The sequence below is a fragment of the Melopsittacus undulatus genome, chromosome 3 (assembly GCF_012275295.1).
Source record: "Melopsittacus undulatus isolate bMelUnd1 chromosome 3, bMelUnd1.mat.Z, whole genome shotgun sequence".
NCBI lineage: Eukaryota > Metazoa > Chordata > Aves > Psittaciformes > Psittaculidae > Melopsittacus > Melopsittacus undulatus.
Genome location: NC_047529.1, coordinates 95,315,633 through 95,342,873, shown reverse-complemented (window position 1 = coordinate 95,342,873; position 27,241 = coordinate 95,315,633). Strand labels below are relative to the sequence as shown.

The window sequence follows — 27,241 nt, the reverse complement described above, 5'->3', positions numbered from 1 at the left end:
GGAAAAATAAGTGAATCCCATAGACAGAGCAGTGTCAAAGCTCACATTTATAAGGCCACCATAGCAATTCAGTTTGGACAGATGGAGTGGTCTATTGGAACAACAGCAGAAAAAAGTTTATGCTCTTAAGCAGCAAGCATGAAACACACCAAAATTTGCCTACAGAAATATTTGACACAATACAGATTTTGCCCTGTACTTTCCTTATGAGTTAGCAATACACTTTCAAACACACCACAGTTTTACAGTAAGCAAATAAATAAGTAAAAAAGTAAAAAAAAAAATCGTTACCATGACAAGCTCTTGAGCAAGGTAACATTGTCAAAATAAAGACTTATGACTTAATACAAACAGGGGCTGAGTGAATTTGAGTCAGCTGAATGTACTCGTCCGAATTAAATGACAAGAAGTTCTGAGAGAAGTAAACAGAAGATGCACCTATTTTAACGTTTTTTACTCCTGTCCACAAAAATCTAATAGCACTTTTTTTTTTACATGCACACAAATAACACCTGCAGTAAAGGTTAATGGCGATGTAAGACACCAGATTGATAGCCCTAGGGACTGAGTTTCTCTTTATACAGAGAACAGATATAGCACAGAGTGAGAAAGTTTGTACCCCTGCCAAAAATGCCTCACAATACACAGCTTATGAAACAGTCTTCACACCACAGAACCCTTTGCCTCTCCACTGAAAATGTCAAAAATATTTTCCCTTATAATGAACACTAAGCAGCAATAAAACATGGACACTGTTATTAGCATCAGTAGGGACAGGATTCAAGCCACCAGCTCATTTAAAAATGTGTATCTTTGTGCTGAAAGGCTCTTTTGTCAGTTGTGAACTTTGCTGCAATGTTTGTAAGGCTGCAGAGTCAATCCTTTCATATTAAACAGCATGTTATTATATCAGAAAAACAACAAAGGAGGAGTGGTTTAACTATTTTTTTTTTAATAAGCTTATATTAACAAACATGACCATACACCTGGTGCTCAGAAACTAGCTCAAAGGAGAACTTAATAGTTCCACTTAATTGGTACCTGAGCACTGACTCTCCAGTCATCTGCTCACTTTTAATGAACAGTAATTCTCTATTAATCAGGTTTTCAGCGCTAGGCTGGAAGCTACACTGTCACATGGCGCAGGCTGGATTCCAAGGAACCTTTCCTTACTACTAATAGCTTGGCCAAACAGCATGAAAAACTCTCCCACCAGCACTCCCAAATCAAAGTGACCAGTCATTTTTCAATAGATCACACACAGAAAAGCAGTAAGTTAAGGTTTGTAGAGCATAGTGGCTCTAAATGCAAAATTGCTGACTTCATTATGAAGACCAGTTTTCACTTTGAAGGAAGATGTCCAACAAAACCCACAGGTTACAAACTCACTGGATCTCAAACCAGATTGTGGCATAGCGTTAAATGTTACTTCAGTCCTTGGGACATTTCCTTTGTGCATGTATGGGTTTGGAGTGAGGGGCAGCGATGACAAAGGATTAGGACAAAAGAATGAAGTAATTCTCAGACTGATTTCTAAAATCCAATTCTGCCTAGAGACGGTTTTCCTGACTGCACGGCACTTAGAGCACTTTTTAAGAAAACTTTTACAACTCCTACTATTTTCCTTGTTCATTCTCCAAAGTATTACAAGATTACTGAAGTATGCTGAATTAGTAAAAACAATAATTCTGTGGCATCCTGCATCTCCACAAAGAGATGCTTCTGCCAATTCAAGCACACAGCAGGTTGTTTTATTTTCACAGTGCTGAAGCTAATACACAGGAGTGATACTTTCAGCTCTTTTTCTGAACATCAGTTCTGTTGTAAGCTTCTTAAAAAATTCACATTAGAGGTAGTATTTAATAACAGGTAAGGCTTTCAATACATGCATAACAAAAAAATATATCAATGTTAAGAGCAAATCATAGATTTTATAATAGGTCAATGATAAAATGGGATATGGCGAATAAATAAAGATAACGAGTTTCTGAAGCAATTATACACTAATGAACTTATTCTATATTCTGAGCCAAATAGGACACTCTGATGACAAATATCACTACTAGGACAAGAAAAATTATGATCCTGCAAATTTCCATTTACATACCTCTTGGGAGTTCGTTTATGCAAGATGGGAATTCTACTGAATGTGTACATAAAACAAAGTATGGGCATAAGAGTTTCAAAAACTGAGACCAAGATTAATGTACTATTGCAATTTTCCCCCTTAGAAATGCTTCTCAGTATTAACTAGGGGTAAGTGCTTAATACACAGCAAAATAATACTAATGCTTTCATATTAACAAAAAAAAATAAACTTTCAATAGAGCCAAACAAAAGCACAAGACATTCAGAATCACCGAGAAGAAAAATTTCTCTTTGCTGATCTTTTTGACCCATACAACTAATAAGCTGTTCTGGTTCAAGCATAAGCTGGAATCCAATCAAACAGGTAATCCTTTTGATTCTTTCTCTGATTTAGTTCAAAAATAATAATTAGGAGGAAACAATAATTTCATAGCAATCAACAACACAAATTATAAGGACATAGGCTCTATGAGGTAAGACTGTAAATTCAAATATTTGCATGTGGCAATAGCTAGATTAAAGTAGAAAATATATTTTACAATCAGCCATTAACCTAAAAATAACTGTTCAGATGTCCTTGGGATACACTTTAATGTATTAAGTTGTCTGCACTGTAATTTCTGAACAAAAAAAAGTACAAAACTTACCATTTTGCTAAGGTTTCAACAGTTTCTCAAAGAAAATGACCAGGTCAGAAGGAGGTAGCCCTTTATGCATGCAGGATTCAGTATATATCTGGCAGTTCTAGAGGGAAGGAGGAAGGGAATAAAGGATCATAAATCTATCCTATAGAGATCTATGGTTCAATGCAGTCAAGTGCTAAGCTGAAGTAAATAAAAATATGAAGAAAACTGTATCACTTCTAAGTGTACAAAGAATTGGCAGGGCACTTTGTCTCTACTTAGCAAACACTCAATCTCAGTTAGGCTCAATAGCCCATTCACACAATACTCCTGAGCTCTCTGATTGGCAAGAAAAAGTTCCAAAATTCTTTAATTAACCTAAAAATACATTGAATGCTACATGGTAATAGAGCAGCTGTACCTATCCTTTCTGTGGCCGTAGCTATCAACAAAATTTGGTAAGGACTGCTGAACTGGGACATTACTAAATACTTGGTCTATGAAAATCAAGTTCTGCTCAATGTTCTAAAATTCCTATGAATTACTGAATTATCAGACTACTTAGTAAGAGAGGAGAAAAGCTATTAAAAACAACATCCAGTTTAAAAATGGACTGAGGTGTATCACATCACAACAGTCTGTCCATTTCCCTTAAGACACCGGGTAGACTATTACAGCACTCAGTGTAAACGATCCGAGTATTTAAAAATAAACTGTAGATATGAAGAACTGCTGCACTTGATATTCGCAATCTTTCTTAAATTCAGCCCAGCACCTCTTCTTGCCACACTCAGATCTGCCAAACAGAGAATAGTAAAGACCCAGTTTTCGGTCCCAGGTTCTGATTAATAAAGATACGTCAAACAAAATGACTTTGTTTAGTAAGTAGGCACATACCAATTTCTCACTTTACAAAGAGAGAAAAGAGATGTAAGAAATTAAGCTATTTGCACATATCATATAGAAAGCCTATTTCTGAGCCGTTAATTTGAAGACCAGTATACTCTGTGATTGTCAGGTCACTCCTGCCTCCTGCACAAGCTAGGCAGTGAGCAGAGAAACACCTTTGGGAAGAGTCTCTCTGCCTGTCCCCAGAACTCCATCACACCGCAACTACTCACCTGCCACCGACGGGGTTCAGCACAGCATCCCTGAAGGACGAGCTCTAGTTTTGCAGAACATGAAAACACTTTCAAGACAGTCCTAAACTTATTTCTCGTTAAGGCATTAGGGAGACTGTTGAAAGCACAACGTCGCTGCTATCAAATTACCGTGTTTACCTAAACCGCAATTGCAAGGCGGTATGGGGCAGAAATAAGCCGATAAAGATGATGTCGGAGATGCGCCGCAGCAGGATCCTGCACCTGCTGAGGCGGCCGGGCCATACAAAGAACCGAGTCCCGAAGTGACTATTTAGCGCTGACGGATCAAAGACGCGCGTGAACACCCAGGTAAACCTCAAACTAAATATGTAGCTCCCGGGACTTCCACCAACCGGCAGAGCAGACGTCGCTCCATCGCCGCCCAGCTGAAGCCTCCGTCTCGGAAGCGGCCAATCTCGGCCACACGTCTGAGCTCCCCGGCCTGCCCCAGGGCACCACTCCGGCTGGAGGAGCCGCAGCGCCAGCACCTGACATCTCGGCTGAGTCGGGCAGCGAGCTCGGCTCACCTCACCTCAGCCAGCCGCCCGCGCTGGCCTCCGCTTGCCTCCCGCGCTCGCTCCCTTGCTCGCCCCACGTCGGAGCTTCCCCGCCTCCCCCGGTGGGAAGGTGCTGACATCGCCGGTGTCTCCCGGCGACACGACGGGCTCGGCACCTTCCCGCCGCCCGCCTGGCGGCCCTCACCAGCCGGTAGTCTCCGGAAGGAGGCAGCGGGGTAAACATCCCTCCATCCCCTCCTCCAGCTGCGGCTCAGCCCCTGCCAGCTCACCTTAGCCCTGTTGCGGCTCGGACGTCCGGGACCCGCCGCTCGGCATGGCGTGGAGACGAGGGGACGGTCCCGCCACGCGGCGCCGCCGCAGCTGCCGCAAGCTCCCGGCGGTGCAGGGCTGGCACCATAGAGAGGGCGGCTGGACAAGAGATCTCCGACGATAGAGCGGAAGCGCGCTAGAGAGGCCGGGGAGAGGCGGAAGTGACGCTCCCGTTGCCGCGGCAATCGCGCTCCCGGTGCTCGCTAGCGTGGAGTCGGCAGCGTGGCGATGCTGGCAGGCCCGGTGCCGCCGGGCGCCGCGGGCTGCTGCCGCCGCCTCCTGGCAGCGGCTCTGGCGGCAGGGCTGCGGCCGCTGCTGCGCGGGCTGCCGCCGTGCTGGGTGACTGCGAGGCGGGCGGCAGGGCAGTGGCCGAGCCCCGGCCTGCGGGTGCCGGAGGCGGCGGAGGCGGAACAGCTGGTGCAGCAAGTGAAGCATACCAGTGTCGTAGTCCGCCGCTTCATCACCTGCCCACGGCTGGCGCGCAAAGTGCAACGCAGCCTGCAGCGCGGAGCCAGCCCAGGCTCCCAGCCTGTCCTGGTCGAGTGCGGTCCCGGTAAGCTGCCCCGAGGCTGTGGCCGCGCTCTTCCCGCCGCCCTCCAGCGGTAAGCCGCTCCGGGGCCGCCGGGACGAGGCGCTGCTTGGCGTGTCCCGGTGACCTTGTGGGGTCAGTGTGAGCCGCCGCGATTGCCACCGGTATAACGGGCCCCTGGGCTGTTGTCCCGGGGTCCTGAGGAGTGGTGGTCCTGAGGGAACGGGGCCCTGCTGCTCCCGGGACTTCCGGCGGCTCCGTTGCGTAATGGCGCTACCCGGGCCCTCCAAGACTGGATCCGTGCTAGGTCTGTGCCTGCCGCCGCCTTGGTGCCCTCCCGGGGCGGGTGTTGGCGACCGGCAGGACCGGCTGAGTGTCGCAGCACTGCGCTGTGCCTGGGGTGGGTGGGGTGGGTGTGCGTGCCCTTATATCCATTTATGCAGAGCTTTGGGGGAATGAGAGAGTGTTCGTTCTGGAGACCTGAATTAATGGTGTTAAAGCTTTGCTGTGGAGTAAGCAGAGATGTAAATTTCTGTCCGGATAGTCTTTTAGGGTTTGTAGGTGAACTTTGTTAGTAAAAACACACCCTAAGACTGGCGCCATCACGCACCTAGCCCTCTGCAGATACTTAATGTTGGGTTTTTTTACAGTTCTGCAGAGGGGATTTTACTTGTAGAATAAGTATGGGTATGGTTTGTATGGGTAAGGTTTCAAAGTATATTTCAGTTATCAGAAGAAATAATAGAAATCTTTGAAACATTGAATCTGATGTACATAAGCATCTAATTCTAATGCTGTGCTTAGAATAATTCACTGGGTGATCTCTGGCATGCTCTTTATAAATCTTTCTCTAACTCTCGTTTTGAAGTCTGTTTAAACAGACACAAGTTGCCACCTACTGAAGGTGGTGTGGCCCAAGTGCTAGGGTGGGAAAATCACTAAAGGAAAGCACTTAGAAGAAAATGCACTTCAGATGGGTTTATTTATTTATTTTATTCCCCCACTTAGGTCCTGGAGTCTTGACCCGAACTCTGCTCAATGCAGGTGTTAGAGTGGTAGCTCTAGAAAATAACCCAGCTTTTCTTCCAAACTTACAGGTATGCTTTTGATTTGGTAGCACATTATTATTCTTTCAAGGGAAATTAGAAATTAACTTACAGTTGTGTAGTACCTGTTGGATCAGAAAGGACTTAGCTGTTGACTGTTACTTGTAACATCTGAAATAACTATTTGTAATTAGCTGGTTTGACATTGGGTATATGGGAATTCAAGTTCACAGTCGCTAGTCAAGTTCCTATTGCTAGTTTCGTGCATATATTTGAGGCTAATACTAGTCAGAGTCATCATAAGTATGTTTAAGAAAGATGTTTGTAGCTTTAAGAAACCTGTAAAAATACTCTTGGTTATTCTGATTATCACACAGTATTATTTAATCTATTGTCCCACTGTTGACTGATAACATTAAGACGCATGTGTTGTCTTGTCCTGTTACTTTAGCTTTGTGTGGATTCACAGGTGGTCAGACATAGCTGCAGAAGTTGCACTTAGAAGGATTGTGTTACAGTGCTGTAATGTAAAAGTTTAGAACCAAAGACTCTCACCCGATTTGAAACGTCTCTAAAAGGCAGAATTCAATTTGTAAATCATGAAATACAGTGGTTTGCGTAGCTGAGTGTAGCCTTTTTTTGTAACACATTGCAGAACATCTTACTAATTTAAGAATGTGCTTTAAAGCTGCAGTTGAAGAACATGAAAATGTCAAAATGCCCCATGTAATGAAGGAAGCTAATTTTTAGTCAGCTGTAAGAAGCAGCTTTGAGATTTAACTCTTGTTGATTGAGTAACAATTTTAGGTAGTGCTTGAACATTTTTTTGGTGGTTGGCTTGGGTGTTTCGGAAGGCAGGTTACTGCATCCAGATTTCTTCAGCTGAAGCTAATTTTATTCAGTCCCTAGAGAACAGCTTGGATGGACAATTAAAGGTAATTTACGGTGACTTCTGCAGACTGGATCCTTTGGTGACTGGAACAGCGAAACCACCTGCAGTATATTCTGAGAAACTTTTTGAAACTGTGGGTGTAGCAGCAGTACCTTGGAGGGCAGGTACATGTATATGATCACACAAGTTACAAATACATTTGAAGGGTGCATAGGCAATTTGGCAAAATCTTTGGAATTTGCTCAGGATGTATATAATATATATGCTGGATTATTAGATACTATTTCTTACATTTCAGCGTTATTTACGTTCTTGATAGCTTCAGAACACCCTTATGGGAATATGAAATTGCTGGTATATGTTTATTATTTACTTTAGTCTAATGCAAACTGGCCTTAACTTTGACTACAGCTTGAGTTGTATTTGTTCTTGGACAACATGAGCTGACAGACTTTTTTTATAATTGTTTGTGGCTTACGCATTAGAATTAATGACATTGTCTAGTTAATACTGCAAAATTTTGAAGATACTTTTACACACTGTTATGCAGACACACCTGTGAAATTTTTTGGAATCTTACCACAAAGCAAGGAAAGGCTCATACTTTGGAGGCATCTTTTTGCCCTCTATGAATGCAGTTCCATATACAGATACGGAAGAGCAGAACTCAACATCTTTATCAGTGAAAAAGAGTACAAGGTATGTGTAAGATTTCACAGGTAGTAAAGAGTAAGTAGTGCTTCATGGAAGTTACTGGTTTTGCTAGAAAACTTCTTTTCCTACAGAGCAGCTTTCTGGGTTATATTCTTAATTTATGCTGTCCCAAACCATTAGAACTGTACTTACAGTTCTGTGAAACTGGGAAGTTCATACAGCGCCACAGACCTTTAATTACTTAAGTAAGCAAAGACTTCCCAGTGTGCTTACACAACTTGTGTTATATCTAAGACCCTACTGAAAAAGTTTGAAAGTCCTAAGTATATTCTTCTGCAAAATGACAGGTTGGACACCACTGAAATATCCACTTACATGGTATGTTTTTAATGGCTAGATTCTTGAGCAAACAGGGGGCAGCCTATTCATTTAATGCATTCGCTGTGGTTTTTATTAAGTTTTCTGGTTTTATTGTGTGCCTAAGTAAAAGCAATCGGAATCTTCTTTTAGTGGGGATTGTTGGCTCCTTTTTGTTTGGGGTTTTTTTTTTTGGTTGGTTGGTTGGTTTGAGGGTTTTTTAGTTGATCATATGATGAGACTCTCTAAATCTATTATGAGAAATAAAATCTTCCTGCTAATTACTGTTCTCTTTGCCCTGTTTGAGAATAACCACGAGTTTTTTCTTCTTGCACTAAGAGTTGTTTAATCTGTAATATTGATCAGGGTGATGATGACTGTGCAAGCTGCTTAATGTTCAGTGAGGTCACCTAATGTTTGGCTTACTTCGCTTGTGTGTCTTACTGGGAATATTGCTTTATCGGTGCAAGCTGATAACTCTGCCCATGTTATGGTTTTTATAGAAAACATAATTCCCATTTCTCTTCCCTGTGATACTTCTCTGCCTTAAAAGGGACCGGAAAGTATAAGCTGGAAATTCCTACACAGTTCAGTTATCTAAATAATTGCTGTGGAAAAATATTTAGACTGCCATAATGTCTTCTAACCGTGTGTTCTGAAAGATGTACTAAAATAGCACAAAGTATGTATTTGAGGCCTAATGAAACTTTACCTTGGAATTTTAGACTTAACTCTGAATTTTTAGCACTTGTTTTATATATATGTTTATATATAAGGATTTTGCTTAGATAAAAGAAGCAGTCTCAGTTTATGCAACAAAAATGCTCTTTTTTGCCATTTTGTTAGATATTAACAGGAAAGCCTGGGAATGCTGGGAGTTACCAAGCAATTACTGTACTTTGTCAATTAGGATATGAAATTCAGCTACTGCACATGGTAAGTTTTTTGTACCAGCTGACATAGTCTAATGCTATGGACTTATTTTTAGCAAAGGATTTATAGTGTTTTACTATAGTGAACTAATTGGAAGCTAGTTTTACATTTAAATTAGTTGGAAAGCTGTCCAAAACATTTGGATGTAAAAACCTGAAACAGTCTGTCATGGGTTCTCCTTCCTAACTCTCCAGGAGTCGGGGGAGCGAGGGGGGGAGTGAGTGAGCGAACTGTGCGGATTTGGTTTAAACCACGACACAGTCATGTTTTGTGTAAGCAGCATCATTAACTATGAGGTCAGTATTTCCATTAGAAGCCACTGTACTACAAAACATTTATTCTCAGGAGCTGGTATGTAAGAAAGAGATGTTTGCAGAACAGATGAGTCTTTTCTGTCTTACTAAGGGTTGTGTGATACTGGAAGATTGCTATTGCAGCATGTCACAGCCTGCTCTTTATGTCCTCTGCATTTTGCTGTCATGTATGCTTTCAAATTCCTGAGCTGCATTCAGTATAAACACTTTTATGAGTCTTGGTGCTTTTATGTTCCAAGCAGGCCTGCTTCTCCTGCTAGCGAATAACTGTCTTACCTTGTCAAACATGCGATGATTTAGTTTTAAAAAGTTTTTTATGTTGTCCCTCTACCTCAACATGAGCATGTGTCCATCTACTTTCACTTACTTCATGGTTTTTATCTATCTTTGTAATCTGCTTTTCTAGAAATCTGCCTTCATAGCTTAAATGTTTTGCTAATATAAAATTAAAAGCTTCGCTGTTTCTTCCAAATACCTTATACCACAAGGTATGTATTAAGATTAATGCTAAGGTGTTGAAGAATAAGATAGCAATCTTCAACAAGTACTGTCTGACTAATAGGGATGAAGAAAAAGCAGAGCCATTTAATGTGTTTTTTTCTTCAGAAGTCTTTAACAATACCAATAGACCTTGGGCTGTCCAGTGTGGGAGCAGCAATTTTCCATTTGTGGACACTGAAATTGTAAGGGACCAGCTATATCAGCTGAATGTCCCCAAGTCTGTGGGGCCTCAAGGCCCCATGTACATCCCAGAGTACTGAAGGTGCAGGTAGATATTACGGCAGGACCCTTCTCAAATGTCTTGGGAATCTGAGGAGGTCCCTGCTTAGTGGAAACTCATTAGTGTTATTCCAGTCTACAAAAAAGGTGTGAGAGAAGGCTCAGGACACTGTTAGACTAACCCCAGACTTGTTAGCCAGACCTCAGAAACTGGAAAAATTATGGAGAAGACTATAGAGGGTACTGTTGAAAGGCATTTAGAGAATAATGCAATCACGAGGCACGGTCACCATGGGCTCACAAAAGAAAGTTCTGTTTGATACCCTTTTGTGATAAGATCACCCACCTAGTGGAAGAACGGTAGTTTTTCTGGATTTTGCTAATATTTTTGATACTGTCCCTCACAGCATCCTTCTGGACAAGTTTCCAGCTGTGGGATGAGCAGGTTCATGGTGTGCTGGGTGAAGAACTGCCTGAAGGGCAGATCTCAGAGGGTTGTAGTGAATGGGGCTACATCTTTTGGCAGCCAGTCACCAGTGCTCTTCCTCAGGGTTCAATTCTAGGGCCAGTCCAATTCAATATCCTGTTCAGTACAAATGATCTGGATGCAGGATTTGAATGCACCATTAGCAAGTTTGCTGATAATAGCAAACTGGGAGGTGCTGTTGACTCTCTTGAAGGACAAGGCCTTACAGAGGGATCTATATAGATTGAAGCATCAAGCTGTGATTAAGGTGATGAAATTAAACAAGCTGGTGACCGGGTTGTTCTCCACAACTTCCTGAGGAGGGGAAGTGGAGAGGAAGATGCTGATCTCCCTGCTATCCAGTGATAGTATGCATGGAAATTGAAGCTGCACAAGGCAAGTTTAGGCTGGACATTAGGAAGCATTTCATTACCAAGAGGGTAGTCAAACACTGGAACAGGCTTCCTAGAGAAGTGATCAATCTCCAAGCCTGACAGTGTTTAAGAGGCATTTGGACAATGCCCTTAACAAAATGCTTTAACTTCTGAATTGCTCAGGCAGTTCAACTAGATGATCATTATAGGCCCCTTTGAATTGAAATAGTCTATTGCAGCGAAGCACTTCAATTCTGTAATATATCTGCTCCTTCCCATAGGAACCTTGGTCATCGTTCTTCACTAATTTGAAAAATGGGGGACTGGCAATACCGAAAAGCGTGGTAAGATCATTGTGTGTACGTCTCTCCTTTTGGAGATGCAGCTAAACCACTTTAATTGAAAGGTTAAAATAACTTTATAACAGCATTTACACATACGTTTTAAAGATGTGTTCTTCTAATTAAAACTTAAGGATAGCATGTAGATGCATCAGAAGTGAGGTAAAGAACTGCTATTAACTTAGAAACTAAGTCATGAAGGAAAAAATACAGTGAATAAGCAGCATAAAGGATGTGAACAGGTAAAATCTTTTTCAAAAGAAATGACTGACAGGGTAACATCTACCTGCTTGAACAAAACAAGTGTTACCACAAGTAATAGCACAATTAGTAAGCTGTTGATTTTGATAAAAATGGTTATTTGCATGTCCAGTGTAGATCCCACGCACTAGTTAATTGCTGAAAAGTATGAGTCTGAAAGCTAAATTGAGGAGTGGAAAGTAAGCCACATAATATCTTGAAAATTCACATCAAGCCTGTGTTACCTATTTCAACAAAGAAATTTAAATCTTTAAACCCCAAGTGATAGTATATCTGTTTTTTTTTCCTGTTTCCTTTATTGTTTATGGGTTAGGAGAGTTAAAACATCTTCATTCTAGAACAAAATTTGAAAGCCTGTTTCCAATGAGATCATCTTGTTAAGACTTCTAAAACTGTCTAAGAAGTGTTACTGCTAGCACAGATGAAAATCTGAGCTAAAGACAAACGTGTCTAAAAGATGACTTTTCAGTGATTTATTTTGTTTTTTGTCTTTTTGTTTGTTTTGTTTTTTCAGCGGCTGCCAAATGACCATTTATGTTTGGTACGACTGACTCCTCAGCAAAATCTATTTACAGGAAGTTTGAATCCCCAAAATTCACCCATCTTTATTTTCATGGTGAAACAGTGTCTTGCTAAACCTAAGTCTAGACTTATTGACAGATTAAAGTAAGTAAGAAAGAATTACAGTTTTTATTTTTTTTTCTTCAGAGAAATATAGGAAAATACTAAAATAATGTTCTCAAAGCAGTAGTTATTTGCAGTTGAAATACAGCTTTTTTTCTTTTTTTTTAAGTAACTGTCTACATGTAGAATAGAAGATTGTGGTTATATTGCAGTACCATATTCTGGGAACTTTTCCTGGCCTCTATTCACAGATGATAAAAAACTTGAGGTTTGACAGGAAGGTTGACAGGTATTTAGAATGTAGATGTGCAGTAAGTGTACCTCCAATGGAAGTGAGGTTATGTATCTGCAAAAAGAAAGTCATGAAGAGTTTTGCATGTGCAGAAGTTAAAAGCTGAGAGTTCCAGTTTATAACAAACATCAAAGTAATACTAATGAAACCAGCTGAAGGTTATTGAAGGTGGAGTGGGGAGGCTCTCGAATAGCTTTTTGTTATCTAATTAAAAAATTAGGTTTTAGACTTATTTACCAATTATGCAACTCTTTAATTATTCTTTTTGCTATTATATTGGAGCTATTAATTTTGCTTCATGATGAGTAGATTTTTTTTTCCCGTAAACAGGAAGTGTTTACAGTCTGGAAAGCAATGATTTGAACTTGTTAATGAAAATAATGAATATATTTCTAATTTCTGGTAATAGTTTATGAAAGCTAATTTCCAGAAAGGGAAAAAAAAAAAGGCAGATAATAAATTCCAGTAACTCATTTAGCAAAGACAAGTGCAATGAGCCATAATAGATTTCTTTCTTAAAGCTCAGTGCTGTACCTGATCTCCATGCAGATCCTTAAGCCAGGAAGTGGACCTAACCTTGAAGGCTTCTAATGTGCATCTTCTGTGTATTTATACACCCTTTTATTGTCTGGGAAATAGCTAATGTATATGCACATTTATAAATAGTTTTCATAGCAATGATGTAGGTGGAGAGACAGTGCATACATGTGTTTATAGAAGAAAATACCTTGGAAGTGTAAGTCACACTAGCTCATGCTATACTGAATCATCTTCTTGCAGATGACCTTGGCTTTAACTGCTTAGGTATTGTACAATATCCCTTTTTATTCTCTAATGCCTTTTACTGACCTACGCTGTTGGGGCAGAGGAGGGAGGGCACCCACCCTCTAACAAGGAGCTTATGTAGTTTGGTATTTTCTGCTGGGGACTTTGGTGTTGATATGTCTTACTAGCAGAGGTTTCTTCCGATTTGCAGTAGACATTGAAAATAACTTGTGTTGTTGGAAGATTTTAACTTTTAGAAGCTGCAGAAGAGTGAAATGGCCCTTCAGATTCTGTTTCTTGTTCCTTATTTTTTTACAGTGAGAATGCTCCATTATGATTTTGTTTGTTTGTTTCAGTTCATGGAGCTTGGAGAATGGTAGCCAGTTACTGAGAGAACTAGAAATTCCAGAAAACGTTCAAACACGTAACGTATACCCAGAAGACTATAAGCGTCTTTTTGAGGCTTTGCAAAGCTCTAATATATTTACTGAAAACTGGTGGCATGATGAAGTGTTTGAAAATACAAGGAACATAAACTTCTAAATCTAAAGCTGCTGTCTTTTGGAAGATCATGTTTGCTTCTGGAAGATTACTTTGGTAAGAAATGATTTAAATAAAATCAGAAATACTGTTACCTACACGATTTTCTGTCCAAACAGGAAAATAAAATTAGAAAGTAACTAGAGCCCTTCTACAAAGAATGAAAGTAATGGATTCACAGTTGCTTGATCACAATCCTACCTAGAATGGACAAAACTCTGCATCTTCTTCAGGAGCATATTAATGACCTGCTGCTTTTGGATGTACCACTCAAACAGAACTTTTTGTTTCACTGCTGTATATTTACATTTGAAAAAAAACCAAAACAGACCAAATACTGTTATTTGTGCAGTTGTACTTTAGTGCTTCATGATTGTTAATGCCCTTTCAGAGATTCCCCAAATACATAGGTCTTTACAATGACTGAATCTGTTATGTTGTCTCCTGATCTAAAAACTTTGCATTCTAAAGTCAATAGTAATAAATCAATAGCGGTGGGTTAATAGAAGACAAGGTAATGACAGCATGGTAAAACACCAACTGAGAGTTTGGGGTTTGGTTGTTTTGTTTGCTAGTTTTTTTTAACTAAAATATGTAATCTCTCTTGGAGAGAAAGTCCTAACAGTTCATTCTTTTGAAAATTTGAGAACGCTGGGGAGCCTGTTCTACTTCACAGTACAATAATGCGAACACCTGTATGCGTGTAGGCTTTATCTTTGTTTTTAAACTTAAAATAAGTCACCAGAACATTCTGTTCTGTATAAACAGTTTGGAAAAATAAAATCACCTTACCTGCAACCTTTGTCAATATGTCTTGTTTAATGTGTAATATATATATATATATATATATACACAAAATCACTTCAAAACCATATGCTGCTAAAATTCTCTCTTTAGCCACACTATTCCACAATGCAACCTGTTCCTAGTTTCTGTTTGTGTAACTGTTAAATTGTTGCCTGATAGTGCTAACAGGCTGTTCTTATTCTGTGTTCTATACTATCTCCTCTGGGAAGAGCTGTGGCACCCACAATTCACTTTTTTAGCAGAATACTAGTTAACAAAATACCTCTTTGGTAAAGGCTGAGGTATTTTCAGGCTTGGAAAACAGCAGTGGCCAAAACAATGCACACACAGAATTGTATTTTTTAAGTGTAGTGTGAGCTAGAGATGTGACATACATTCATCTCTGTCTTTCTCTGGTGGTTCCTGCTGCAGAATCAAAATTGACTTCAGGCAGCCTCAGTTCACCCTGCTAGGTAGGCTGCAGCTATCTAAGCTGCTGAAAAGCCCTTGTAATGTTGCTATGATGAAACTACTGGAAAGGCTGAGGTTTAACTTTCAGTCTGTCCCTGAGGGTTGCTGGTGTTCTGGTATAGAACATCATGAAGATTTGTGGCTTTCTTTCTATTTATGTCTCTTCCTATTTCAGATAACTTGGGTTATAAATTGACTGTAACTTGCATTAACAGAAGCTATTCCACATTTTTGCAATCTCAGTAGATGGTTAACTCTGTTATCTACTGGTCTACAAGAATGCAGTGTCCCTTGGGCTGATTCCTCCCCCCACTGTGAATCAAATACCTTGCTTTTGTTGCAGCAAGATGTGTTACATTGCTGTATCAGAAGTATTCATTGCATAAAATACAGAATCACCACTGTCTATAAACTTTAACTGTGGTTCTGATAACATTTCAAACATTAAGTGAAAAAAAAATAATTAGCTGTGATTTTTTTTTTTTTTTACTTTTGGAAAACAGGGTTTACTGAGATAATGCAGGGACTCCAAAGTTAATAGCAGGAGTCTGTAAGTGGAAGGAAGACTGTGTAACTGGGGACTTGAAATGAGAAGGTTTAATGCTAATGAGAACTGCCATTAAGTCTTAAGTATAAGCAATATATGTGGCCCTGATCACAAATGTGAAATGTGAACAATAACTGACATTATAAAAATGGTTTTGGTATAGATGGAAAAAATGAAAATTAGTGGTGTTTGCAAATAAAAACGGGAATGAAAATGAGGTAGGTCTACGGATTTGATTAATTGTGGTTATCTGCTCAGTACTTTCCACTGATGCGGATTTACAGCTTCTGTAGGATATGCTGAATGCAAATTTTCACTGAAATTTTAAATTATATATAAAAGCTCGTATATTTTTGTTACAATTTTTAAGCAACCTTGTACTACTTGCGTCCCTTTCCTCTTTATAACTGCCTTTGCTGTATTGTTCAATATGTTGTTGGAAAATTGAACCAACATATTTTCACTTTGACTTAAGTGCAAAGACACAACTTGCAACTAGGAATACAGTATATAAATTCAGGTTAATATTTACAGTTTAGTAAACCTCAAAAACGCTAGTCAAAGAGAAGAAAACCCTCCAAATTCACTCAAAATATAAAATGCTAGTCCTCACAGAAGAGAAAATGTTAATGCTAACTTTTGAGACCTAAGGGTATACAGAAACTACTTTTCTATCATAGGGGTATAGCAGTTTCCCATTTCTGAAAGTGCTTTAATTTGTGAGTGACTGTGTGAGATACAGTAATAAAAAGTATTTTGAAATTAGCACCAACATTTGAAATTGTTGCACAATTCAGTTGTTTTCACATAGTTTTCTGTTATGGCACTATTAAAATACAAGATATAAGTTACATATAATTTATAATAAGATATAAAATAGCTGCAAGCTTCTGGACAGGTCTGTTTCTTCCTGTGTTTTCCTGTCTAATCTGTGCCCTTGGATGAGATGAAGATTACAATGTTCATACAGAAGGTCCACAGTGTAGCATATTCCTTTTGATTATTTCCAGTCTGGGTTTCTTTTTCCTCAATTTCTACCTTTTTTTCCCTTTCACGAGCGATTTTATTCATAAACGTCTAAAACATGAACACGTGTGATACATCTATCAAGCACAACTAAAGTATGTATTGTTCCCACTCTCCAAATACTCTTTCTTAGAGGAGCTGTAAGAAAATGGCTTTTGGTATGCCATATTAAAGCACCCATATGTCACAGTTTGTGTATTGATTGTAACTTCAGAGGTGCTAAGTCTTTTTGAATGACCCTCATACTGTGCCATCCATCTGCCTGTAAAAGAAAATTATATGGCTGTGATAGAAATTGCCTAAGGTTTTGCTACTTGACTGTGTGAAATTATAGCAAACACAAATGCAAACAGAAAAAAACCTTGGTCCTTATAATGCCCAATTAATGAGAAATTCTGCCACTTGGAATTAGATCAGTCAAACTGGATTCTATACTTTGTAGTTCTCTTTTGATACAGAAGAAGGGTTTGTCATCTTGTACTGGTGATGTGACAAGGGGTTGTTAAGGTGGAATGTGCATATACTGGCTACTAGGCTTGTTCAGCATTGGTCATTTCAATAATCACAGCTTAGCCTTGCAGGTAATGATAATGTTGATAGAAATATCCACAGAAAACTTTAGAAACTGTGTGGTGTAGCTTAAGATACGTAAGTGTTATAGGGAGAACCTGAGGCTTCCTTGGAAATGTGTTGAATGAATTGTTTTGGCAGGCTAAATGCAAGCTATGGGGATGTGGACTGAAAACTTCAATCTAAGCTTGCAAGCCTTTAATTAGCCAAGCTTTACCTTTCTTCTGCAAACCCTGAGAAAATGGGAATAACATGTAACTTTTCCAATAGGGACAACAAGTCAGCGGGAGATGTTTATTCACTCACCTTATAGTGAGTGAATAGTATGTTGAATAGCTCAACAGCTATTGTGTCTTTCTTTGGGTGTGTTGTTTAACATGTCACTGCTAAAAATAGACACACTGGCTGTCCCCAGCTGATAGAACACAACAGGAAGCAAGCATACAAAGCCCAAGAGAAATTAGGGGTACTTAAGATACACCAAATGTAACAGTCAATTACTCATAATGTAAGCAAGACTTTATCACTTGATGTACTTGATACTAGCGATAAGACATCAAATAGATAAACAGCTAAGAAATTACACTGATGAACTTCAGAAGCTTATTTCTGCCATTTGAAAGGAAGTAGTGTGTTTGAGACAGGGAAGACTCCAGATAGAAAGTTTTTGTAAAGTTAAAAAATCCATGGGTCAAATCTATGTAACTGAGTGAAATTCATTATGAATTTGTGCTTAAAATGCTTCTGCAGTGAGGTGGTGAATTTTTTATTTGCAAGTGGTGTTTTTATTTTTTTTTGGTTTTTTTTTTTTACATTCCAGATACAATTTTTAACTTTTTTCATTTTAATTTTAATGCACATAATTAAAAATTAAGAAACAGTGTCAAGAGCTTCCTGTGTGTTCATAGAAGATCTGTATGTGCTTACAAGCTTTCAACTAATTATTTGATCGCTCTTCTGTGCCATTAGCAACACAGATTTTCTACTAATCCAAAATTTGACATTTTGTGTTTTGAGCAACAATTTTCTTCCAGAAAAAAAATGTGTTTATGCTATGTTGGCTGGAATGGGTATTGCATGTTTATGGCTAAAAAGCAGAATTTTTATTATTTCTTTACTGTGATTCTTTCTATAAACTCATGTTGTAAAACACGCTGTCTTGAAATAGAAGAGCTAAACTTCCACTAAGGTGTCTCATCTACCGGCAGTAAGGAAGTATGACTAATTCAGCAGCATCAGCCACAATTAAGTGGTATTTCCCACAAAAGTGCCTCCATTACATGCCTTGACAGCTGCTTCTGTCCAGAACATGTCATGCATTTCAAATAGCTGTTGGGGAGTCTAACCTATCTAGATCAATGGATGACTTGGTCATATAAAAACCCCATACTGATAACAAGAATTATTAATTCAACTAAATAAAGGGCTAAATGATTACTTATTTGGATATATAGCCATAATGTCATTATTCTTTTCAGAAAAAAGAGGCTGACATTTCCAAACATTTGAGTTCGTGTTCTGTTGATTGCCACTGCTCAAGGACTGTGTTGAATGGCCCTCTTAGGCAGACCAGTCTATAAACTGTAGATATACAGAATTTGCTTTCTAGGCTCTTCTTACAGCTGTTGAAATATCCAACACAGCACCAATGAAAATGTCTATGCTGCGTTTAAAAGCTTATCTGTACTTGAAAAGCCTCTATTATTACAATTATGTTGTCATATCAATTGCGATGCAATGTCAGCCAAAACTTGTTCTTAGGCTTCCATGGCTTATTTATCTGTACAACTTATGCCAAGCTGATGAAAGCCGCTTTATTCAGGTACTCATACTTGGAGTCTTCCTAGAGTGGCTGGACTCTCTAAGGTTGTGGTTTTGTGTGTGTGAGAATTTGACTGTCGTTCCCTCAAAAAGTCTTTGTGAGATTTTGTTGTGTTGTGGGACATGTGAGTGAGAAAAACTGACCTGAATAACTGAGAAAAGAATGAAAGTGTCAACTGGTATTGTATATTGATATTAGCTCTTCCCTGAGTGCACTTTTTGTAGTTCACGCATAAGACTTAACTTCATGCCTTTTGTGTGTGGTTTGACCATTCATCTCTTAAGTTTATTCACTCAAGAGACAGACATTAACTTCTGTTATTACTGGGTTTCTTTCTGCTACAGGTTTTGGGCAATGCCTTTTTAGAAACTCAATAAAACAGCATAGACAGGGAAACAGAGAAAATTAACATAGGTGAAGGAGTAAAGCATACAAGCCAAATACAGAGGTTGTTTATTGTTTTAATAACTGTTAAGGATGATTCTTGAGTATCTCACGATATATCTGTAATTGAATGTCTTTTAAAAAATTGTTAGGAGAGCTAAAGGTAAGCATATGTGTGTGCATGATGATTTAACTGCCAGTCAGATTGTTCCTAGTTCTTTTGATAGTGAATTATATCACTGCAGCTTTTAAGTGAATGTCAAAATACATGTTTCGGTGGAAATCCTGTGGCTTGATGTACCTTGGTTCTTCCCAACAGCAGTATTTTGGTTATGCATATTGCCATTTCTGGTTACCCTATTGTAACTTGGATGAAAACAGTTGCAGACTGAAATAATCATTACTGAGGCAACAAAAATAAGTATGTTTCAGAAATGAAAAGCTGTTTTGCAGAACTGTTAACACCTGTCTCTCAAGTCTTTGACAGGACTACTCAATGCTCCTTTCCAAAACCCAAGCCCTAACTTCCTCTGTAGGCATAATAAGGAAAACCAGGCTAAGTCTACCTACATTTTAGCATATTTAGCCTGCACCATGTGTGTCATCTCATAAATGAATGAAAACTACACAGACCCATACTGCAAGCACTTTTCTCTTGGGCTTTGAGCACCACCATTTCAGAGGGCTGCTCTTAGTTAATTAGGGGCTCTCTGGTATCCTGAAGCCTCTTGGAGGACATGGCGCTGGTCTAGGGATGAAGAGGTCCACCGACCTCTGCACAGTGCAGGCCCTAGGAAGTTCACTTCATTGCATAGAGCTGTGGGTATGCAACCTTCAGTTGTCCTCGTGCCACTTTATTTTTGTATGTGTTTATTTCCCACGTTGGTGTCAGTGTTGAGGCTGGGTTGATAAGGAACTGAAGCAGTAATGGTGCTGAATAGGGCTGATACGGCACCCGCTTCAGGTGTCTCCTGAGCCTCCAGTGGGATGGCTGCGCAGCACAGGAGGTTGCCACAGTGAGGTCTCAGGAGGGTTCCAATCAGCCTCATTCCTTCTAAAAACGAACAAAGCAACACAAAAAGTTAGAAAGTAACTGAAAATCTCCAACATACTCCCTATTTGTAACTTCCTTTAGAAACATAAATAAATTCTTTGCTTAGCATCACAGGCGGATGTGCTAACGAAGGGCGTTATTAACCCGGTTTCAAGTAAGGCGTTGCTCTCTGCCCCACGGCCTCCCAGTGCATGCGGGAGACCAGGTCCCAGAGCACGGAAACCTCTGCCCGACCCCCAACAAGAAGGGCAGCCGCCTCTTGCCCGCTCCCGCAGTTAAGATGGCGGCGGTAGCGTCACGTCACGGGAGAGGCGGCGGGCGGGGCGGCCGCACGCTTCTTTCTGCCTGTGGCCGCGGGGGAGAGCGGATGGAGCCGGTGGTGCTGGAGCGGTTTCTCAGCCCTGGCAAGGGCAGCGGCCTCCGCGCCCGGCGGCGGGTGCGCCCCGGAGAGCTGCTCTACCGCGCCGAGCCCTTCGCCTACGTCGTCACTAAAGAGCAGCTGGGCAGCGTGTGCGAGCATTGCCTCCGCAGGTACCGGCGTGCGCGCGGACGCGGAAGCTGCCTCTCCCGCCAGCTCCGCCTCTTCCGCCGAGGCGAGGCAGCTCCGAGGCGCCCGCATGGGGCCGTACAGGGGTGGGGGGAGGCTTTGAAAGTGGCGCGGTAAGGAGCGGATGGGTGCTGCGCAGGCTGAGGGCCATGGTGTGCCGCTGTCCGCCGCGCTTCCTAGCCAGGGCGCTTTTAGCACGGTTTTCCAACGGGGAGTTCTCCCCGGGCGCGGGAAGTTAGCAGAAGTTGCCTAGGCTAGCGGAGTCGGTAGGGCTGGAGGTGGCTCGGCGGCGCTTTCTCTCGTCGCTGGCCGGAGGTGCCAGCCTACCCCTCGGAGCACTTCCCCAGTCCGGCGGGGCTGGGAGCGGCAGAACGCTGGTATTGGCTTATCGCTTCGGGGGGCCAAAGGCTGGAGCTGGCCAGCTGCGGGCTGCGCTGAGGAGCCGTGGGGAGCGCTGTGCCACAGTCGCCGCCCGGCTCAGAACCACCGGTGGTGGTGAGGGTGAGGTTATTGTGCGCTGTAGCCCCGCAAGGAAGCCATCCATCTGACTAGAGTGTGAGGCTGTACCATGGCCAGCCACCAAGGGGACGACAGAGCAGCCGTTAGGCACCAGTCGTCATGAACCAGCAGGAGGTGTTTCAGTTTCCTGTCACCTGCGCCAGTTTATCCAGAGCACGGAGCACGTGGTTTGGAGACATGCGTGGAAGGAATGCGGCCAGCCTTGCCGCAGGTCCTGACAAGTAGAAAGTGGCTAACCAATGGTACCTGTCTGTGTTTGTTTAAAAAGTAAACCAAAGCTGGTTTATACCAATTTTCCATCAAGACAGATTGTGATAGACCTGTTTGTAAGAGATCTGAATATTAATACCTGAAACATATTGGTAGGTAATCCAAAACCATATATAATTACTAAGACCCAGACCTAGAAAACAGAGACAATTCAATACGGCTAGCCTTTATTTACTCTTTTTGAAAGTATTTGATATTTTGTTTTATTAAAACTTTATTGTTTTCCCTTGATTTCCTCACCGGGCATCTCAGCTTCTGTTTAAATAAATGACAATGTGAGCCTCATTTTCCCAGAGAAAAGTCTGTGTTGCAATATTATTTCAGCATACAAAAATCCTCAAATAAAAACCAACAAAACCCACACACCACCACTCACTCACCCTACCCTCTTCTACTCCCCCCCCCCCCCAAAAAAAAAAAAAGCTAGACCAACCAAAAACAAAACCAAAAAAGATTTTTAGGTAATACATCTGAAGTATTGCTTGTGACGTCAGAGACATTCAGGGTGGTAGCTGCCTGCAACTTTTTGACTTCAAGGTATGAGATGCTGCAGACTTCAGAAGGCAGCCTGTGTGCAACAGGTGGAATGAAAATGAATCTGAAGTGTCTGGATGTAGGAGTGTAACCAGGGCAATGTTTGCTAGAAGAAATAGTGGTGTTACCAGCTGGTGTATCATGAAGGGCTGTGCCTATGTGAAAGTGTCTTTTTTGCTAAATAGTGATATATGTTAGATAAAAAATGTTACATAAGTAAGTTAAAAATAATTTTCTAACAGTCCAGCTTCCACTGCAAGAGGTACTCTGGCTAGACAGAGTTTATAGATGAAGACTGTGCAAGCTGACTTTTCTCTTACTCGGTTAATTAAAGGTGGTGGTCTCTTACTCAATGGACTTTGTTAAATTAGCAAATGGTAAGTATAGCTGTACATAGGTCACTCTTTTTTTAATGTATGGAAATTAGAAAAATGGTGAAGTATTGCTGAAGTGGGATGTGGAATCAAACTGTTTCAGGAATCTGGTTTTCATTTAATACGCAGTGTGATCTTTGTTCAAAACCAGGCATCAGCAAAACCATTAATTCTCATTTCCAGGACTACAGATAAAAGTCATGTTGTCTACTACTGTTCCTGTTTTTGACTCTGATCTTTAGGTGGCAGTACAGTAACACACAAAAAAAGGTCTTGTGCTTGACATTGATTTAGCGTTTTAACAATCTTATATATAACCATCAATGCTTGAGGCTTTGTACTGTGAAGTGTAATTTCATACTTACTTTTGTCTCTCAGTGTTGTTGAATGCAGCTTTTGGATGGGTGAGAAGTGCTGGGTGAGCCAGAAGATGTGTAATGATGTGCAGAATATCTCATTTCTGGATTGCCTGCTGAGAGGCAGCATGATGTCACCAGGATTTGGGTTCACAGACTTGCTAAAGTGCTGCCTTACTCTGTGATCTTGGATGAGTCCTTACAGTGAGGGTCTGAGGTACCCAAGCAGGGCAGGGATGGCTGCTGGGGGCAGATTTTGCTGCTCTGATTCAGAGAGGAAAGCTCAGCTAGTGCAGTAGTTCTGCTTAGTCTTATCTTAATTGAAGTGAATATTATTGCAGTTTTCAAATACTGAAAAGCTTAGATATACAAAATATATATATGTAATCCTGTATTTTCTAAAGAATATGTTCATATGATTTTTTTTATAGAAGATGAGGTAATATTTAACCTCATCTTCTATAAAAAAAATCATATGAACATATTCTTCTGTAACTGGTTTAATACATTAACATAGCTGTTTTGAATTATATTCCATTAGCAATTAAAAAAACCCCAAACAACTCCCCAGGGATAGGATACCTAGTAAAGATTTGCTTTGAAATAGAAATTTCGATAAAGAAGAAAAGTGTTTGTGGACTGTGTTTGTTTCTGTGGAATCAGTGTCTTAATAGAGCATGTGACATTATGTTGTATGATGGTATGTTCTCTGCAACAGGGTACCCAGTCTGCTGTAGAATAGGAGTCAAAATGAGGGTGAAAATCGATCACATCTTTGGTGTTTGTTTGATTTTCACAAAACATTTGTGTGATGGGTTGTATTTACAAGAATTCACTGCAAGAAGACTTAAGTCCTGGTTGACGCTTGGAACAAGCAAAACAAACTTTATAGAGTCTGTGTCACAGAGAGAGAAGGAAAAAGAGGCAACACTAGCCTATTTCCAAATGCCTTTAAAGAAGAAACACTTAAGAAAAGTAAATATTTGAAGGTATGTAATGTACAACATTTCTATACAGACTATGAAATAGAAGATGTGTTATTTGTTTGGGTTAGGTCAGAGGTTCAGACTTGGGTAGTGGGATAACAGGAAGTATGAATGTGTTTTTCTGTGACTGCAAGTTTTGTAAACATACCCTAGAGAGAGGAAAAGCATCTAAGTTAGCACTGTTGGAAAGGTAGCCATGGCAGCAGACACTACTGCAGCATGGGAAATATAACCAAGAATTTGGTAGATAGTTGAGCAACTACAAAGTGCTAAACACAGGCCAGCAAGCATATGATCTTTGCTCTACCTCACTTGGCTTAATAATAGCCAAATGGACACACCTTTATGTTCAGTACTGTATCTTCAGCATAGACTCTAAAATTAGCTGCTGGTTTATATTGCTGTTATTAATAGTAACTAATTTATTATCATAATCATGAAGGGTGACATATGATTGTTAAAGTATGGAGTGTCTAGATTAAGTATTCTGAAGGTACAAAAATACCACTAAGTTAAAACCAGGGTGTGGAATATTTTGAGTAGAGATAAGCACAGGGTATGATTCAGAAAGCAAGTAATGAAGGGGGTAGTTGTGATTGTGTGATCCTTCATCGCACTGTGACCCTGGCTTGCACTAGTGCAACTCTGTGTGACCACAGCTAGCTCTCAACCCTCCGAAAGTACCTCTTCCACACTCCAGTTGGGAGGCCAAGGAACAAAAGGAGCTCATTATTTTGGCTCTGTAGCAGTGGAGATTTCTCCACGAAGGTCCAATTATCCACCAACAAACCTATGAAGCTTCCTTAAGGGCTAAAGTGTCTCTGCTAACACAGTGCCTGAATTTGGCTACTTCCAGCTGTGCTGGGTGTTTAGGTAGTGCTCACTAATGGATGCTCTTTCTTTATGTGGATAGAGGTTTAGCATATATGAGACTTCCAGTAATGCATGGGGCTATAAAATCCACACTGTCTCCTCATTTATCTCTGAAAAATACTTCTGTTGCTGGTTAATATAGCTTTAAAAGTAATCTAGCTTCTTGAAAACATACTGTTTTGTTGCTCTAGGTGTTCCTGGTATACTTGTATTTTAATAGAATGGTTTGGGTTGGAAGGGGCCTTAAAGATCATCTGATTCCAACCCCCCCTGCCATGGGTAGGGATACCTTCCACTAGACCAGGTTGCTTAAAGACCCATCCAGTCTGACTTTAAACAGTTCTAAGGATGTCACAGCACAGCTTCTCTGGGCAACCTGTGCCAGTGCCTCACCCACCTCACAGGGAAGAATTTGTTCCTAATGCCTAATCTAAATCTACCCTCTGTGGGCTGAAAGCCATTTTGTTCTACACTTCTACTGAAATGTGGAAAACTAGTATTTGATGATACATTCTTTGATGGTTAACTTTTCATCGATTCTTTTAAGTTAAGATTGAGATGAATTATAGTTATAATTTTTAGATATAAAATGATATGAACATTTTATTGTTTGTTTATATAAAAAGTGCTTGCTTTTTGTTTTTTTTGTTTGGTAGACTATTGTATTTTCATGGTTGTTAATAGACTGGAATAACAAGGTTTTTAAAACTCCTTAGACTTCTATAAAAAATAATTCTCAGACTTTCCACATAAATAAAGTTGGTCCATATGACATTGGAGACTGTGTGTATAAGGAGCAGGTAAGTTTCTGTGCTTCCCAGGTAGGATAATCCTGGAAATTATATGCTATAACTTGATGTAGCATTTCTGACTAATCAGCAGTGCAATTCCAGGTCCTGTGGTCTCTTGATGTATCTGATTTTGTGTGAGGTAAGGGCAAAGCATATAAAAAAATCTGTACATTAGAATGAACTATACAAAGTGTAAGAATTTCAGGTTCCAAGTAGACGTGTGAGAATGCTTCCGAATTGCACACCACCACCACCACCAGAAATGTTTCCATACCTGAATGACTAATAGCCTAAAAAAAGTAGCTTTTTCCCAAGAAAATACCCTCCCTCCCCCACATCATTTTGCTGTGATAGTGAAGATTGAAGCAACCTTACAAAGAGCAAGATATACTTTTTTCTGTCATTGTGCCAGCTGGAGTCATATTTGAAGTGGCTTCCAGGCTGCTGTCCTATGCTGCCAGGGAAATCTTCAAGAAAGAGTGAATAGTCCATTGGCTGTGCTTTCCTGGAGTATCTCCTCATGTGAAGGCCTTGAACATTCTTATCTGGAGGAGTAAAGCTTGTAATAGAAGTTGGAGTCCATCTCCTATTCCTTTTGCTCAGGGTCAAATTGAAGGTGGGAAAGGAGGAAGCTCTGTCATTCAGAATAGCATTCGTAAGTTGTTCTGGCACCCGTTGTGATCTGGTTTGCTTTCCTCACAGCCCTCATTAGGTTGGTCAGGAATTTCCTGTGTTGCTGTTAGGAATATCTCTTGATAGGTGTTTTCCTTCACTGTTTCTTTCTCTTTGTTTTGTATTGTAGTTCAGGTTCTCTTTGCTGTAAACCTTCTCTCTCCTTTCCATTGCACAGTATTTCTGTCCTTGTGCCATGCCTTCTTACTGCCTTGGATGCTCTGGGCTTGCTTTAGACAAGGTGTGGGTCCTTTCCCATCTTCTCTTCCTCCCCTGCCTTGCAGTCTTGAGGCTGCTGCTAATGCCTTCTGCTGCCAACTTGGATTTGCCCCTGTTAAAAACAGAAGAAATAGAAAAGGGAGAGGCATTGTTAAAAATAGTTTCTCCCAGGTCAAGTGTTTATTGCTGTGCTGTCATTTATGGAAAATGAAAATTTAAGTTTAGTCTCTATGGTCTCACTGTGTTGTGATTTTTGTGTTTACAATTTTCATGCTTATACTGCTCTGTAGCTTGAAAGATATTAGAACAAAATTGTTGTCAAGCTGTGACTGACAATGTCAGTTGCAGGCATCTTGTAAATTCTTCTGAATTTAGGCTTTACTATATCTGCAGTCCACACCTGATATTATATTTGTCTTCTGCATTGTGCAGTCCATAATATTAATGCTTTAAAATATTAATATGTTCTGCATGAATATTCTTTGCTTGTGGTAAATGATACAGCCATGAAAATAAGTTTGTGAATTGGATTATCTTTAGTATGCATTTTCTCAGGGTGAATTGTAATTGTGTAAGCACAAAATGAAAATTGGCGCTACAAGGGAAAACATAAGTTATTAAAATATGGGTAACTTCTAGCTAATGTAATATG

General features: G+C 40.4%; 3 protein-coding genes across 5 annotated transcripts in view; 2 read left to right on the top strand and 1 right to left on the bottom strand.

Annotated features, from left to right (window-relative positions):
- CNST (consortin, connexin sorting protein) overlaps positions 1-4,961 on the bottom strand; it is a 50,313-nt gene extending 45,352 nt beyond the window's left edge. Inside the window, exons 1-2 of one of the 3 annotated variants that reach the window (XM_031046264.2) lie at positions 4,641-4,961; positions 2,736-2,832 (exon numbers count right to left, since the gene is read on the bottom strand). The gene's annotated coding sequence lies outside the window, so the exon portion shown is untranslated. Of the gene's footprint in view, positions 1-2,735; positions 2,833-3,832; positions 4,064-4,640 lie in introns of those variants that run through there. The other 2 variants (XM_005146024.3, XM_031046265.2) reach the window with 2 other exon arrangements.
- Positions 4,462-14,588, top strand: TFB2M (transcription factor B2, mitochondrial). Its single transcript, XM_034060263.1, has 8 exons — positions 4,462-5,233; positions 6,218-6,306; positions 7,158-7,311; positions 7,698-7,846; positions 9,005-9,094; positions 11,247-11,309; positions 12,082-12,233; positions 13,605-14,588. The coding sequence occupies exons 1-8, from the start codon at positions 4,909-4,911 to the stop codon at positions 13,789-13,791; spliced, it is 1,209 nt and encodes a 402-aa protein (XP_033916154.1). The 5' UTR covers positions 4,462-4,908; the 3' UTR covers positions 13,792-14,588.
- Positions 14,589-20,805: 6,217 nt separating this feature from the next.
- SMYD3 (SET and MYND domain containing 3) overlaps positions 20,806-27,241 on the top strand; it is a 397,913-nt gene continuing 391,477 nt past the window's right edge. The window contains exon 1 of the mRNA XM_005146023.4: positions 20,806-20,979. Coding sequence (XP_005146080.2) covers positions 20,816-20,979 — 164 coding nt within the window. The 5' untranslated portion in view covers positions 20,806-20,815. The remainder of the gene's footprint in view (positions 20,980-27,241) is intronic.

Coding starts and splice junctions, on each gene's coding strand:
- TFB2M (XM_034060263.1), top strand. CDS start 4,909: ATGCTGGCAGGCCCGGTGCCGCCGGGCGCCGCGGGCTGCTGCCGCCGC. Junction 6,307..7,157: donor CTTTTCTTCCAAACTTACAG/GTATGCTTTTGA, acceptor AATTTTATTCAG/TCCCTAGAGAACAGCTTGGA. Junction 9,095..11,246: donor AAATTCAGCTACTGCACATG/GTAAGTTTTTTG, acceptor TCCTTCCCATAG/GAACCTTGGTCATCGTTCTT.